At 60.9% G+C, this 15341-nt stretch overlaps 2 protein-coding genes across 3 annotated transcripts; one reads left to right on the forward strand and one right to left on the reverse strand.

Annotated features, from left to right (window-relative positions):
• The first annotated feature begins 269 nt into the window (after positions 1–269).
• On the forward strand, positions 270–9658 carry MFSD12 (major facilitator superfamily domain containing 12). Its single transcript, XM_060007404.1, has 10 exons — positions 270–638; positions 4407–4617; positions 6385–6523; positions 6644–6826; positions 7117–7209; positions 7294–7386; positions 7781–7951; positions 8038–8132; positions 9278–9408; positions 9524–9658. The coding sequence occupies exons 1-10, from the start codon at positions 341–343 to the stop codon at positions 9544–9546; spliced, it is 1437 nt and encodes a 478-aa protein (XP_059863387.1). The 5' UTR covers positions 270–340; the 3' UTR covers positions 9547–9658.
• Positions 7405–15301, reverse strand: TEKTIP1 (tektin bundle interacting protein 1). Of its 2 annotated transcripts, XM_060007407.1 has the most exons (4): positions 13372–15301; positions 10889–11100; positions 10628–10780; positions 7405–10529 (listed from the first exon to the last, which is right to left on the reverse strand). In XM_060007407.1, the coding sequence occupies exons 1-4, from the start codon at positions 13503–13505 to the stop codon at positions 10351–10353; spliced, it is 678 nt and encodes a 225-aa protein (XP_059863390.1). In that variant the 5' UTR covers positions 13506–15301; the 3' UTR covers positions 7405–10350. The 2 variants fall into 2 exon arrangements, with proteins under 2 accessions (XP_059863390.1, XP_059863389.1); XM_060007406.1 differs by having other exon boundaries at positions 10387–10753; positions 10851–11100.
• Between the last annotated feature and the right edge of the window lie 40 nt (positions 15302–15341).

A 15341-nucleotide genomic window follows, 5' to 3' on the forward strand; every position in this document is an offset into this window, starting at 1 on the left:
TCCGCAAACCACTGTGAAATCGTCGGGCGCTAGGACCCAGTAGCCCCGTCGGTGCCGGGCGTCGAGGCCGGGCTAACCCCGCGACCACGCCTCTCTTCGTGATGATTGGCTTTCCGTCCCTGGCCCGCGGCCCCGATTGGCGGACGCGGACGCCGCTCCCGGGATTCCCCGCCCCGCCCGAGCTAGTCTCGGGTCCACCGGCTTTGTCGCCGCAAAAGCGCTCGGCGGGGCGGGCGGGGCGGGATAGGACAGCGAAGCAGGGAGAGCGGGGCGCGGGCAGCCAGGGCCGGGGGTCCCGTCTGCCGGCGCTGGACGGACGGGCCGAGCCCGGAGCGCCGCCATGGGCCCGGGGCCCCCGGCGGCCGGAGCGGGGGCGCCCCCGCGGCCGCTATCCCTCGTTGCGCGGCTGAGCTACGCCGTGGGCCATTTCCTCAACGACCTCTGCGCGTCCATGTGGTTCACCTACCTGCTGCTCTACCTGCACTCGGTGCGCGCCTACAGCTCGCGCGGCGCCGGCCTGCTGCTGCTGCTCGGTCAGGTGGCCGACGGGCTGTGCACGCCCCTCGTGGGCTTCGAGGCTGACCGCGCCGCAGGCCGCTGCGCCCGCTTCGGCCCGCGCAAGGCCTGGCACCTGGTCGGTAAGCCCCGGTCCGGACTCCCCCATCCGACTGCCTGGCTCAGAGCCCGAACCTACCCCCTCTGTCCCACTGCTCCGTCCTCTCTAATTGCCCAACCCATGAGCCTTCCCATCTGTCTGCTTAACTGCCCAGTACCCCTTCTGTTTGTCTGTCGCATGGCTGCCGGCCGACCCGCGGAGCCTCCTCCGTCTGACTGTTCGTGTGACCGTCCAGTGTCACTTTTCTTTGTCTGATCCTCCGGGGCACCCTGAACCCTCTCTGGGTTGGGTCTACTGACCGCGCCTCCTCTGTCAGTCTATCTGGTCTGGCCTGACTTCATCTGTATCAGGGTGACCACCCAGGACAACTCTTGAGTCAGGCTGCCTAGAGTCCCCTCTGGCTGTCTGTTCCCCCAGTGCACTTTGTGCATCCATCCCCTCACTCATCTCGGGCAACCTGGCACTTGGTGGCTTTGGGGAGCTGTCCTGGGAACTGGGTTGGGGACCGGGTGAGCCAGAAGGGTCGGGGTTCTGTGCTTGTCCGGCTGATGGGATGGGGATCGATCTGCAGAGCAGGTAATGGGGTCACTCTCTGTTTGTTATGAGGGAGTTACCTGGACTAGAGGGCTGTTGGTGAGGGGAGGAGGTGGGTCCCCCGGGGGCCGGGGCACCCTGCCCGGTGCACACCCATGATAAGGCCCGGCTCCTGGCATCCCTTCTCTGCCCGCCCGGACCCTGGGCCCTGAGATTAGCCCTGGCCACTTTGCCTGCTGTTCTTTCGCTGGCAGAAGTACCCGCCGCATCCTGGCGCTTGGGGCATGCCGGGCATTTAAGGAGGCAGAACCAGGAATCCTGCCCACTTCTGGGAATTCTGGGCGGCAGCTTTCCAGAAACCAGGAGGGCCGGCTGGTATCTCCTTGCCCTTGGGCACAGTGACTGAGGAGGCAGTGATTTGCCTTGGCCCTCATGAGGGACATTTTTTGCAAGGTACAACAGATCTCCAAGTTGCCTGCAAGTGGCTGGCGTTGCTGTGGCCGTGGCTTAGGGGCTGGATTTCAGTTTCTTAGACACTGAGGATGCACAGGCTGTTCTTGGGTCACATTAGGCTAGCAGCCCGGGTGCGGGGGCGTGGCGGGAGCAGGGAGAGGCATGTGACTCAGACCCCAGACAGAGGTATCCCTCTGCGGGCTGCGGTTGGGATTGCTTACAGAGCTGAGCCCACAGTATCAAATGCAGTTTTGTTCATAATAGTTGAGTAGACCCGTTGACACACAAAAAAGGTAGTTCTTGGGTCAGAGAGATGTGAGGGCTGTTTTCTCTGGGGCAGACAGGTGAGCCCCTTCTAAGGAGATGGAGTCAGGCACAGGTAGGTTTGCCTGGCAGTGGACGCTGCATGTGCAAAGGCCCTGAGGTGGGACCTCGTAACAGCCTGTCTTCCCGTTTTGTAGGTGGGGGGTTGAGGTTCAGCGACGGCCCCACCTGACCCCAGGGGGAGACGCTGAGTCCCCTTGCAGAGGGGAGGTTAGGGTAGTGGAGGCACCTTTGTCAGTACACTGAAGGCTTTGTGTTTATGCCTTCAGCTTATGATGGGTGCCCCAACCAGATACCAGGGCCTCCACCTGTGCCCTCTCCCTGCATATGCAGAGATCCAGGAAGATCCGTGGAGAGCGGAAGCCAGGGTGGCCCCTTGTGATGCCTGATAAGGTGACTTGAGTGAAGGTCACCTCGGCCTCAGTGCTCACTTCTCTTTTTTACCCAAGTCTGTGGGTGGTGGGGACAGACTCATTCTTTCCCTTAACAAGCCCTCGGGGCTCCCCGTCTAGCGCAGAGAGGACCCGGAAAGCCAGACATGGACACTCCTGTCGGGTCCAAGCTGGGCAGGTGGGTAGACTGGGCTTCATAGGAAGAAGCAGAGCTCTGGAGGAGGGGACATTAGCTTTGGGGCTTTGAAGGACGAATAGGAGTGTATGTGTGTAGGGGGGCATTCCAAGTAGTTGAAACAGCTTTTGCAAAGGTGTGACATCTCATGGCTTTGAAGTTGCTGAGACAGGAAGTGGCGCAAAGAAGTAGGAGCTTCCGATTTCACACATTAACTCTTAATTCTCATGCCAATTTTGTGAGGTATTTTTATTAGCTCCCTTTCCTGGAAACGGAGGCCCAGAGAGGCAGTCACTTGCCCAAAGTCCCCCAGCCAGGCAGCCTGGCCCTGACAATGGTTAACGTGTCCTGGGCAGCAGCAGGGTACAGTCCGTCCGGCCAGGGCTGCACATTCTTTTGACCAGAGTCTACAGTTCCTGTCTGGCCCCGGGGTGGCCTCCAGGCCACCAGGAATCTGCCTGGGGTGCCTCTTCCAGGCACCAGTTCCAGAGAAATACCAAGCGTGGTTTTGGTTTCATTTCCCAGTCCCTGAACTGTTGGGGTGGGCCCAGGGTCTGGGGCATGAGGTCACCTCCGGGGCCTGGTGGGGAGGAAGGAAGTCTGGCTCCAGGCGCTCTGGGATGGGAGGAGAAGGGTGGAGGGCTGGAGGGAAGGAGCATGGCTGAGTCCAGCAGGCTGGCCTCGCAGCTCTGCAGCTCACTCAGTGGGCCTCAGTTTACTCATCAGGAAATGGGCTGGTTTAATAATAACGTTCACCTCTTTGGGCTGTTTTAAATAGAGGCCACTATTATTATTATTCACTCATTCAAAAGATCTTGATGTGCCAGACTCTATATTGGGTGCCAGGGACACAGAAGTGACTTGGAGAGACCTGTTACCCACCCCCCAGACAGAGAGACAAAAGAATTCCTGTGTGTGCAAAGGGTATGAAGGAGAGAAAGCAGGGTTCAGACAGAGGGTGTCAGAGTGGGGAGGGGACTGCTGGTGACTGGGCTGGTCAGGGGGGCTTCTTTGAGGAGGTGGCATTTTAGTTGAGTCCTGGAGGGATGAAGAGGAGTGCGCCTTGCTAAGATGTCATGGGAAAAGCATTCCAGGCAGAGGGGACAGCCTGTGCAAAGGCCCTGGGGCAGGAAGAACAGGGAGGAGGCCCGAGTGGCTGGAGCAGAGTGAGGGAGGGGGAGAGAGGGAGGAGGGGATGGGTCAGGGCGGGTGGTGCAGGCCCCTTTGGGACCTCGGGGAGAACTTGTGCTTGTTCTGAGGTATGAGTGTTTTCCAGGGAGAGGCACCTGGGCCTCCTGACTCCTGGCAGCCCCACGGGACGCCTGGTACGAGCTGGGAGGAAAAGGCCCCCTCCATGGGTGAGGCGGGAAGGGGAAGTGATGGGGTAAGTGGCGCATCTGTGGTGGGCAGTTCCCCAGGGGACCTCCACAGCGCCCTTTCAACCTGCTGCGTGGCCTTAGGCTCGGCTTGTTTCCCCAGCTGTCACCAAGGGGGCAAACTTGGCGAGCCCTGAGCCGGCATGGCAAGAGCCCATTCTTGGCCCCTGTCATCTGGCCCTGCCCCTGCATGGTTACAGCATGTGGCCGGCTCTGTGTCAGTTCCCCCATCACACACGAGGGGCGTAGGGCCTGGACAGGGAGGCCCAGCCCCTCTGTCCTGTTGGGCTGTGTGTCCTCAGGGGGGGCCCCAGATCTCTCGGCCTTAGTTCCCCATCTGTCACAGGGGCTGTAAGCCTGGGGAGCCCCGGGTTGCTGACACCCACTCACTGTGTGACTTTGTTGTGTGTGTGTTTGTGGAGGGGGTCTCTAACTTTTTCCATGTCTCGGTTTTGTCCCCACCCGCTCACCTGGGGAGCCCTGGGCCAGCGTGGGAAGACCCTGCAATGTGCCCTCCCCGCTCTGCTTGTCCACAGGCACTATCTGCGTCCTGCTGTCCTTCCCCTTCATCTTCAGCCCCTGCCTGGGCTGCAACGCCACCACGCCTGAGTGGGTTGCCCTCCTCTACTACGGGCCCTTCATCGTGATCTTCCAGTTCGGCTGGGCTGCTACACAGATTGCCCACCTCAGCCTCATCCCGGAGCTCGTCACCAACGACCATGAGAAGGTGGAGCTCACGGCTCTCAGGTGCAACCTTCGGGGCAGGGCGGGCAGGCGTGCGAAGAGCAGGCACGGCGGGGGGCCCAGGGCCACCCTCCCATGTCTGGGCTCTGCTTGGCTGTGCGGCTCTGGGACTCTGCCCCAGCGTGGGCATCTGTACATTAGTGTGTTATTCAGCCATTGCTGCGTGACAAATGAGCACCAAGTTAGCAACTTCAAACAGCACCCATTGACCACCTCCTGGTTTCTGTGGGTCAGGAGTCTGGCTTAGCTTAGCTGGGTTCTCAGCGTTAGTCTTGAGGCTGCAGTCAAGGTGTCGGCTAGGGCTGGGGCGTCATCTGAGGCTTGGGGTCCCTCTGCCCTGCTCATGTCATTGTTGGCAGTGTTTGTCTTCTTATAGATTTAGAAGTCTTGGGGGTGGGGACTTCCCTGGCTGTCCAATGGTTAGGACTCTGCGCTTCCACTGCAGGGGCATGGGTTTGATCCCTGGTCGGGGAACTGAGATCCTGCACGCTGCGCGGCACGGCCAAGAAAAGAAGTCGTAGGGACTTGCTGCTTCTTCGAGGCCAGCACGAGTCTCTCATCTCAGGGATGGTGTGAGCCCACTTTCTGAGGGTCGCCTGATTAGGTCAGGCCCACGCAGGATAATCTCCCTTACTCACATCCACAAAATCCCTTTACCTTTGCCACAGACAGTTACCTAACACGGGCTTGACGTCCCATCACATTCACACGTCCTGTTCCCCAAGGGGAGGGGGTTAGAGGGGGCAGGGAGGCAGGCCATGGGAATGTCTGAACCATCTTAGAATCCCGCCTCCCACAGGTGGGTACAGCTGGCGCCCAGCGCGTCCGTTTCTTGCTTGAGGTGCTGAAGGAGGTGGTTCTGCATGTGATGGTAGCAGGGGCGCTTACGGAACGCTTGCTGTGGGCTGGGCACAGTTCTGGGCCCGTCATGCAGAAGATCTTGAATTCTCACAAGTCCGAGAGGTTGTCATGTGCCCAGGGACAGGGTTGGAGCAGAGTGGGGCCTGTGCAGTGGGACCAGGGATCAGATGACAGTTCTCGGCAGGAGGGACGTCACACATGAAGGTGGCCGTGCGGGCATAAGCGCTTGTCATGAGGGCCCTGCCTGTCTGAGCCCAGTTCCCCATTACGGCCGAGAGCTGCGGGCACTAACGGCGGGGGTTGCTCAATGCCTGGGGCCCCCGAGGGCCCCAGCTGAGGGGGATAGGCTGGGCCCGGTAGAGGCCAACCTCTGGGCGCTTTCTACCCGCAAGTGCTTTACCGCCTGCCTCGTGTCATTTTCGCCTTGACTTCTGCGGGTGTTCTTGTTCTCACTTTCAGAAAGGGAAGTGGACTCCTGGTGAGATCCAGAGGCTCCTCGCCCCGGCCAGGGCCCTAGGCAGGCCATGGTTCTGGGGCTGCAGGCAGGAGTGGACTCGGATGACTCTAGACCATGGAGCCCTTGCCCAGCTGAAGCCCAGGATTTCTGAGTATCTTGGGTTCTCAGGCTTCTGGGTTGCAGGCCTGACTTGGCCCTGCTTTGCTGAGTCTCTACATTCAGGCCCCAGGCAGATGGGACCTCACGGTGGGGTCTTGGGCCAGAGAAATCAGATACGTGCAAGCTGGGGAAACTGAGGCCAGCAGAGGCTTTCCTGGGCTACCCAGTGTGTTGGTGGCTGAAATCACCTGGCCGGAGGTTCCCCAGACGCTCTGACTGTACGCCTGCCTGGGGAGTAAGTGGTTGCGTGGCTCCCGGGCTGCCCTGCTGAGGCCTTGCCTGTGCCCTGGCAGGTACGCCTTCACCGTGGTGGCCAGCATCACCGTCTATGGGGCTGCCTGGCTTCTGCTCCACTTGCAGGGCTCTCCCCACATGGGGTCCACCCAGGATGTCTATGACCAGCTGGGGGTCCAAGATGTGCCGGTGTTCCGGGTGAGCTGGGGCCCGGGGTGGGCCAAGGCTGGCTGCTGCCCGGGTGGGACAACCCCAAGGCCCTGAACTCAGGGCTTGGGCCGAGAGTCGCTGCTGACCCCTCTCCTGCCCGGTCCCCAGAACCTCTCGCTGTTGGTGGTGGGCGTTGGAGCTGTCTTCTCACTGCTGTTCCACCTGGGCACCAGGGAGGGGCGCCGGCGGCAGGTGGAGGAGCCAGATGAACACAGCCCTCTGTTGGCCCCTGCTACTGCCCGGCCCTTGCTGCTCTGGAAACACTGGCTTCGGGAGCCAGCCTTTTATCAGGTATGTCACAGGGGCAGAGGCTGTTGGAGTTGATGCCCCTCTCCCACCAGGCCCTTACTCTGTGCGGCTGCAGGCAGGGATGGCAGACATTAGAGCAAAACGTAGCCCCTTCTCCAGCCACACCCAGGGCAGACATTACTAATGTCACTGCTCTCTTCTCCACCTGACCAGCTAGGCAGTCACTACTAATGGATCGGGTGCCAGCTGCAGGGTTACTCCCGTTGGCCCCCAGTGCTCCCCGCTTATGGGAGTAGAGGAGGGCCCCCTCTGACCCGTCCCTCTGTTTACAGGTAGGCTCGCTGTACATGAGCACGAGGCTCATTGTGAACCTGTCCCAGACATACATGGCCATGTACCTCACCTACTCCCTCAACCTGCCTAAGGTGAGCCGGCCGGGTGGCGGGGGTGCGGGGCCCTGAGCCTGATGAGCCACTCCTCACACGCCTGTGCCCACTCTGCCCCGACAGAAGTTCATCGCCACCATCCCACTGGTGATGTACCTCAGCGGCTTCCTCTCCTCCTTCCTTCTGAAGCCCGTCAACAAGTGCATCGGGAGGAATGTGAGTAGGCCGGGCAGAGGGTAGTGTGCCTTGTGCAACCTGGGCGACTCCAGACCACGGCCCAGCGTGGGAGCCAGAGGGTGGCCGGCGTGACTGAGGAACTGAATGCTTCATTTTGTTTCCTTTTAATTGAGTTGCGTTGAGACCCAAGTAGCCGCCCACCTCTAGTGGCAGCTGTAACAGCATAGCCCTAGAACATCTGCTCCCTGGAGCTCGGAGCACCTCTGAGGCTCAAAATCCTCTGAGGTCAGAGCTGGGGGCTCCTTAGGGATAACCCAACTCAAAGCCCCGCCTTTGCTGGGGTTGGGGGCCGGACTGAAGATCAGAAAGGGCAAGTGCCAGGCTCAGGGCTGCCCAGCGAGGTGGGCCTGATGCTGGGCCGGGCTCTCTGCAGATGACCTACTTTGTGGGCCTCCTGGTGATCCTGGCCTTCGCAGCCTGGGTGGCACTGGCAGATGAGCTGGGTGTGGCTGTGTATGTGGTGGCTGTGCTGCTGGGCATGGGCTGTGCCACCATCCTCGTCACCTCGCTGGCCATGACAGCTGACCTCATCGGCCCCCATACGGTAGGGCCGCTGAGCCAGTCCGGGTTGGGGTTGGGGACCAGGGCCGAGGCCTGGGATGCTGACCCCCTGCTCGTGCCCCCCCCCAGCACAGCGGAGCCTTCGTGTATGGCGCCATGAGCTTCTTGGACAAGGTGGCCAATGGGCTGGCAGTCATGGCCATCCAGAGCCTGCACCCCTGCTCGTGAGTACCCCTATCCATTTGTTCTTGCGTTTAACGAGCTGTGCTGAGGCCGTGCTGTGCCCCAGGCGCTGCCCCAGGTCTGCTAATTCCATGAGAACAGAAGACCCCGCCCCGGTGGCCTCACAGCCAGGGAGACCGGGTTATTCCCCACCTCGAGCACCCATTTATTTACTGAGCCAACAGTCTGTCCTGGGCCGGGTGCTGAGGACACACAGATGGATCGGGGGGATGTGAGCAGACAGGGCAGAGGGAGAGCCTGGAATCCCTGTAATTCAGACCCTCAGAACCTAGGGTTCCAGCCCCAGATGGTTCTAGACCTGAGTTTGCACCCTGTAGAAGCCCAGGATTTGGGACTGAAAGCTGGCCTGGTCCTCTGTCCTCATGGAGCTGGGGACAACACGAGCCACATGAATCATCTCATGAATAAATGTGTACAAAGGGTGTGAAGGACACCACTTGGGGAGGCCTGACTGGGGCGAGAAGTCAGGAAGGGCTGCCTTGAGGTGACGTGGGACCCAAGACCTGGAGGATGTCAGGGAGTTCTAGGCGTATGGGGAGGAGCATCCTTGTGCAAAGGCCCTGGGGCAGGACTGTGCCTGGCATGGTGGAAGGACAGCAACGAGGCCCTTGTGGCTAGAGCACAGTGAACGAGGTGGAGAGAGGGAGGAGGGGAGGGCAGGGAGGGGATGGGTCGTGCAGGGCCTTGTGGTCCACAAGAGGACTTGGGTTTTTGCCCCAAGGGAGGTGGGCCCCTGGACGGCTGTGAGCAGAAGGGGCGGGGTCTGAGTCAGGTGCTCACAGGCGCCCTCTGGCGGCTACTGCGGGGAGGACAGACAGGGAAGGGAGGGTGGGAACAGGGAGGGGACTAGGATGGTTGGGGGGGGCAGGTGGTGATGGGGCTGGATCCTGAGGAAGGAGAAATGGGCAGTCTGGGGTAGACTTGGAAGGCAGAGCTGACCTTACTGACTTAAGTATCAGCTGTTGGAGGGGAGGAGGGGGTTGAGGGCAACCACTTGGTCCTGGCCTGAGTGCGGGGAAAGATGGGGTGCCCCGGCTGAGATGGGAGGAGCAGGAGGTACAGGCTGGGGCTGGAAGGTACCGACAGGCGTCTGCTCACCCCCCTTCTGCCCTTCCCCTGCCCCCAGCTCAGAGCTCTGCTGCAAAGCCTGCGTGGCCTTCTACCACTGGGTGATGGTGGCCGTGACGGGTGGCGTGGGCGTGGCCGCCACCCTGGCTCTGTGCAGTCTCCTGGTCTGGCCCGTCCGCCTTCGGAGCTGTGAGTTGCAGGCCCCGCCACCCCACAAAAGCCCCAAACCAGCCATGGGTGTGTAGGTCTGGGCCAGGACAGGCCCCGCCCTCCCTAACCCCACTTCCACCCCCTTCTCTTGCAGGGCACACTGGAGCCCAACCTTGACACCGCCCCATGGTCCTTTACCCTTTGTAAATTAACCGCGACTGTGAACGCTCGCTGCCCTACAAGGCCTGCAAGCGGCCCCTTTGCTGCTCTGATCCCACTCCTGTGTCTGTCCCATCCCTGCCTGGCTGCGGGGGGGTCAGGTGGGGCTTGGTGGGCGGGATACCAGCAGCTTCTCCCCGCTAGGGCGGGGACACCGAGCTAGGCCCTCTGGTATTCAAGGGCTGGTGGGGTCCTTGTGGGTCTGGGGTACCCCAATCCTGACTCTAACCCACCCCCAGCTGTCTGGATGATTCGGGGTGCCCTGTGTTGTGTGGGGGCCGGATGTGAGGCTCCTGGGTGCTGGGCCTGCCCCGAGCTCAGCCCCGGCCAGCCTAGGGTCTCCTGGGTGCTACTACCGGGTGCCGCCAGGCCCTGGAGGACAGAGCCATTGCGGAGCCTGCCAGGAGCCCCAGCCTCAGGGTTAGGGGGCTGGGCCCAGACCCTGCCCGTGGCGATGGTGAGGCTCAGCACGCCGGGGCCCCGAGTGCGGCTCCCTGCACCCAGGCCACTGCTGACAGTGAGTAAAGAGCCGCCTGGGGCCAGGACTGTGCCTTGGCCTGGGGCCCGGGGTAGAGGGAGCCGAGGGCAGGAGAGGTCGTCTGTCTGACTCTGCCCTGGAGCTTGGTCACTAGGGTCCTGGTTCAGAGCTCCCTTCATCTGGCTGCCTGACCTCCCCAGGCCCCAGCCCCAGAGGTGGACAGATGCCTTGGGGGAGAGGCGCCGGGTCCCTGAAGAGCCACACCGGGCAGCACGAGATCTTTATCAGTGACTGGGCGTGTAGACGAGCCGGGGCTGCTGGTTGGTGGAGGGGCAGCAGGGTTCCAGGTCCCACTGCCGGTAGTTCTGGGTGGTGTAGCGCGGGCGCTGGGGCGCCGACAGGTATGGCCCGTAGTCAGACGCCTGCCACAGCGGCTTGACCCCAAATTGGTGTCTGTGGATCACTGGGGGGCCAGGACCCGGGTCACCGGCTGGCCCTGCCTCCTGGCCCCCAGCGTCTCACCGCCAGCCCCTGGGTCGCCTGCCCCTGGCCCAAGCTCACCGTACTCCTCGTCCCGGTTGGGTCTGTCTTTCCACAGCATGCTCCCGTACTGTGTGCGGGGGCCCCTGTACTGCGCAGGGATGATGGGGTCGTACCAGGCGGTCTCCCGGAGACGCTGGGTGTAGGCTGTGGGGTAGGAGTCAGGGGTCATCTCTGCACCTGTGGGCCTCACCCTCCCCTGCAGGCGAGCCTGGTGTCAGGGGGGGCCGGGCTGGGCACTCACCCGAGGGCATGCTGGGCATGCTGCGCTCCCGGGGGGGCTGTGGCATCCGTGCCTGCGGGCATAAGCCTCGAAGTGTGGGCTGTCCAGAGCCCGAGGGAGCATGTTCCAGGCTTCTCGAGAGTCCGAGTTGGTCAGGCCCGTGTACCACAGCTGGCCGGCCGCGTCGCGTCCCATGGGTGTGTACTTCCAGCGCATCTCCTGCTTGATGGCCGGTGTCTGGCGGGGCCCCTCCTGGGACAGGTAGTCATTGCTGAGGGCAGGGGTGGGAGGAGAGAGACTGAGTTTTCAGCCCCCCTGCCCTCCCCGGGCCTCTTCATCCCCATCACCAGCACTGAGGGTGCAGAATGCAGAAGCCTGGCCCGAGGTGCGGGGGGCCTTGTCTGTCCTTCAGTACTGGACACTCTCCCACCTAGGCTGGCAGAGGGCGGAAGGCTGACCCCTTGTAGCCCCTCCTCTCGGCCACATCCTCCCCAACCCCCAGGACCTCCTAAACATTTCATCTTTTCTTGCCTCTACTAAGTCCTTTGCCCAGCCTCCCAGACCTGCAGGCCCTTTCCTCCAGGAAGCCCCCCTGGCCTGGAGGTGCACCAGGAGGACGTGGTCTCAGCTATGGCTCAGTGAGTGGCGCAGGTTTCACCGTCATTGGTCTGGCCTGGGAGCCGTGGGTTGGGGACACTGGGAAAGTGTATGGGGAGCCCATTCTCCCAGGGAGACCTTCGGGGAACCCTTGTGCCATCGCCACCCGCCCAGCTATGGGGGCCAGCGGGGAGTGAAGGCAAGCTCACATTTAAAGGAGAAACTATTGCAGCTACACAGGAGTGCCTGTTCCAGGGGCCACTGTTGCCAGAGCCCGTCCCAGGCTGAAAGCATCGGGAGGGCTCCCCTGAGGCGGTGGCAGTGATGTGAGGAGGGTCCCGCTTGTGCAAAGGCCCTGGGGCAGCAGGGATGGTGTAAGGAACAGAGGCTGGCAGAGCAAAGAAGGAAGTGGAAATATGCTAACGATGGCAAAAATCAAACCTCAATGAGATACCATCAAAACTAAAGCTATCCTTCGGGAACACCCTCGCAGCACCACTGCCCAAGAGACAGACATGGGCACGTGCTTTGACCTGACGAGCTTGCTCCAGGGAGATGCCCTAGGGAATGAGCCCGTGGCCCCAAGATGGTCCAAGCAGGGCTGCTGATAAAACGTTCTCCCCTGTGCCTGCTTGGAGTTCCCACTCCACACGGAAGACCAGAAACCCACGTGTTTCATAAGAGGTGGGCTCGGCCTGGTCAGTTCTGGGAAGTGGCCGCAGGCTGCTTTGCCACTTGCAGGGAGGGGAGTTTGGGGACCGTCTGGCAGGCCCCACTCTTTTGAACTACAAAATGAACCAAAACTACAAAATGCACCTGGCTTGTAAAAAGGAATTAAAACAGTCAAAAATAACACACAATGAAAAGCGAGTCTCTGTGTCAATTACACCTCAAAAAAACTAATAAAAGAACATCGCGTTATGGCTGAAAAACATTTTTTTCTCATAATAAATGAATAATAAATGAATGCCTTTTTGACATAGAATCAAGAAATCCAATGACATTTAAATAAATAAAAGTACTGGAAAAAGCAGCGAGTCTCCCTGACCTAGCTGCCAGTCCCCTCCACCAGGGCCGCCACTCTTACTGGTTTCTGCTTCATTCCAGAAGCAGCGTGTAGGCACGAGCCATTCCATCCCATCACACGCCTGTGGGAACCTGCTTCTATCGTGGTGGCAGTTTTTTTTTTACTTAATTTTCTTGGAAATGGAACAGCAGCAAAGGCACTGACTCGCCTTTCCTGTAAAGCAGCATGGTGACACATTATAGTTTATTAACGCTTATTAATGGGTCCTCTAATGGGTTGAACGTGTCCCCCCAGTTCACGTCCACCCGGAATCTCAGAACATGACCTTACTTGGAAATAGGGTCTTAGCAGATGTAACTTAAGACATCTTAAGTTAAGACAAATAGGGTCTTAGCAGATGTAACTCAAGACATAACTTAAGACCCTTAATAGGGTCATGCCGGGTCAGGGAGGCCCTAATGCAACCCTAATGCGGAGCCCTGGTGAGGCTGGGGTATCTACATGGTCAGGGGAGGTCACGAGACAAGGGACGCCACGGACTGCCAGCACCCCCAGAAGCCAGGAGGGACACGGGGCAGATGTTACCTCAAGGCCTCAGAAGGCCCCAGCCCTGCTGACACCTTGGTGTTGGGGCTCCCGGCCCCCAGAGCTGGGAGAGGTAAATTCTGTGCTCGAGGCCGCCCCCTTGTGGGGTTGTTCCAGCAGCGCAGGGCTCCCAGGAACCTATCTGCTCTGCTGGCTGGCTGTGTGTGTGTCCTCCATGCGTGAACCACCACTCCTGCCAGGTCCCAAGCCTGGTGCAGGTGGGTGGGGAGGGTGCAGGGAGCAGGTGCAGCCCCCACATACCTTTATGGAGACTGAAAGACACTGGTGGGAAGCAAACCCAAAGAGGCAGTGCAGGTGCAAGGACGTGCTCACCTGTAGAGAGATGCCGGGAGGTTCACTTCCAGGGTCCCCCGGGGGACGTAGGGCCGGGCAGCCTCCTGCCTCAGGGTCTGCATGTCTGCCTCTGGGTGCCCGGGGGCTCCTGCCTCCAAGGCCTGCGGGGCCATTGTTGACAGCTACAAAGGCAGCCCGGAGTCCTGGCAACAGCTGGGTCTGCTGGCCACCATCCAGGCCACTGCCTCTCCCCCAGCTGAGGGGCCGAGCGGGGAGAGCAGAGGCTGGAGAAGGAGGCGGGCGCTCATCTGGGTAGGGCCGACCTGGGGCTCAGCCCTCCCACCTCTTCTCTGCCCCCCAACACAGCCGCATGGGGGCCTCCAAACCCAACGAAGCTTCTGAATTTCCTTTCCACAACCTCAGCCCTACCCTTCCAGGTGCTCAGGCCAGCAGCCCTGCAGCCCCCAGGTCCTCCCTTCTCACCCCACCCCCGTCCAGTCCTCCATCTGTTTCCAAAATACGTCCAGCGCGAGAATCTGCACACACGTGTTCACAGTGGCACGATCCACAACAGCCAAAGAGCGGAAGCAACCCAAATGCCCACCAACCGCAGGACAGAAACCCAACACAGGGTCCCTCCACACACTGGAACGTTAGCCATGGAAAGGGGTGACGCGCTGACACAACCTGGAGAACACGAAGCTCAGTGAGAGAAGCCGGACACAAAAGTGTGATTCCATTGATGGGAAACGTCCAGAACAGGCAAATCCACAGACACAGAGGGTGGATTCATGGTTGTCAGGGGCTGGGAGGGGATGGGGGTGACTGATAATGGGGATGGGGCTTCTTTTGGGGGTGATGGAATGTTCTGGAATTAGATGGTGGTAGCCAGCACAACATAGTAAATATACTAAAACCCACAGGATTGTACACCTTAAAACGTTACACACATTTTACTACACGTTAAAACATTCACAAGAAATCCAGAACCTGCCTGCCTTTCACCATTTCCACCTGCTTGTGGCCGCAGTCCTGTCATTGCCTGCCCGGGCAGGGCGTCCTCCCTGGTCGCTGCACCCCTGCCCACCTGTTTCCAGGTCTCCACACCAAGGGGAAGGGTGGCCCTTCCCCTCTCTGCCCACAGCCCTCCAGGGTCCCGCCCTCCCTCCTGGGGTAACAGCCCAAGTCCTCCCCAAGGCCCTGCACGACCTGCCCTGTCTCCTCCCTGCCCTCCCCTCCTCCCTCTCCCCCCCTCGCTCACTCTGCTCCAGACACAGGGGCCTCCTGGCTGTTCCTCCAGCTCACCAGGCACAGTCCTGCCCCAGGGCCTTTGCATGGGTCCACAGCCTGGAGCACCAGCTCTGCCCGGGTGTGTCCGTGCCCCCCTCAGGCCCTTGCTGACACGTCAGCCCTGGGCTCAAGCTGCCCTCTCCCAAGGCCCACGCCACCCTTCACACCGTGACGGCCACATGCACTTACACTCTGTCGTCCACTCCCTGACATACAGAAGCTCCTCAAGGGCAGGTCTGGGCTCTGGCCTCCCTTGTCCCCGGCTGCCCAGGATGGGGATCCTCCCGGGCTTGCGGGGAGGGCATGGGGTGCGCCACCAGTTGTGGGCAGCTGCTCACTGCAGAGAGCCTCACCTCCTTTCCTTCTCAAGACCCCTGGGGCCCCTGGGCCCGCAGGCCCACCCAGTGTCACAACCCCTCTGGTCCAGGCTGCTTTCCTCCCTGGGGCCTCCTGGCCCTCCCCACGCAGAGGGTGCTGGGCCAGCAGTGTCCCTGCTGGCCCCGGAAGCCCATCTGTCAGGCAGAGGTGCCGCCCCCTCTACCCCGGGCCAGGCCTCGCTACGTGCTCAGACCACCAGCCCCGGGCCCACCCTCCACTTCCCAACAGAACCAGCCTGGCTGCAAGGACTGGCCTGGATCACGGGGGCATGAATTCAAGGACCCCGGCGCCCCCTGCTGACCGCCTGTGAGTGGCTCCCGCAGCCTCTCCCCCAGAGCCAG

The sequence above is a fragment of the Delphinus delphis genome, chromosome 3 (assembly GCF_949987515.2).
Source record: "Delphinus delphis chromosome 3, mDelDel1.2, whole genome shotgun sequence".
In the NCBI taxonomy this organism is placed as follows: Eukaryota; Metazoa; Chordata; class Mammalia; order Artiodactyla; family Delphinidae; genus Delphinus; species Delphinus delphis.

What these genes read in the sequence shown, in the direction of transcription:
- MFSD12 (XM_060007404.1), top strand. Translation starts at nt 341, where the DNA reads ATGGGCCCGGGGCCCCCGGCGGCCGGAGCGGGGGCGCCCCCGCGGCCG. An exon ending in ACTCCCTCAACCTGCCTAAG is followed by an intron (nt 7,210 to 7,293) that starts GTGAGCCGGCCG and finishes CTGCCCCGACAG; the next exon opens with AAGTTCATCGCCACCATCCC. An exon ending in CAGAGCCTGCACCCCTGCTC is followed by an intron (nt 8,133 to 9,277) that starts GTGAGTACCCCT and finishes CCCTGCCCCCAG; the next exon opens with CTCAGAGCTCTGCTGCAAAG.
- TEKTIP1 (XM_060007407.1), bottom strand. Translation starts at nt 13,505, where the DNA reads ATGGCCCCGCAGGCCTTGGAGGCAGGAGCCCCCGGGCACCCAGAGGCA. An exon ending in CTCCCGGCATCTCTCTACAG is followed by an intron (nt 11,101 to 13,371) that starts GTGAGCACGTCC and finishes CCCTGCCCTCAG; the next exon opens with CAATGACTACCTGTCCCAGG. An exon ending in CCGCAGGCACGGATGCCACA is followed by an intron (nt 10,781 to 10,888) that starts GCCCCCCCGGGA and finishes CCACAGGTGCAG; the next exon opens with AGATGACCCCTGACTCCTAC.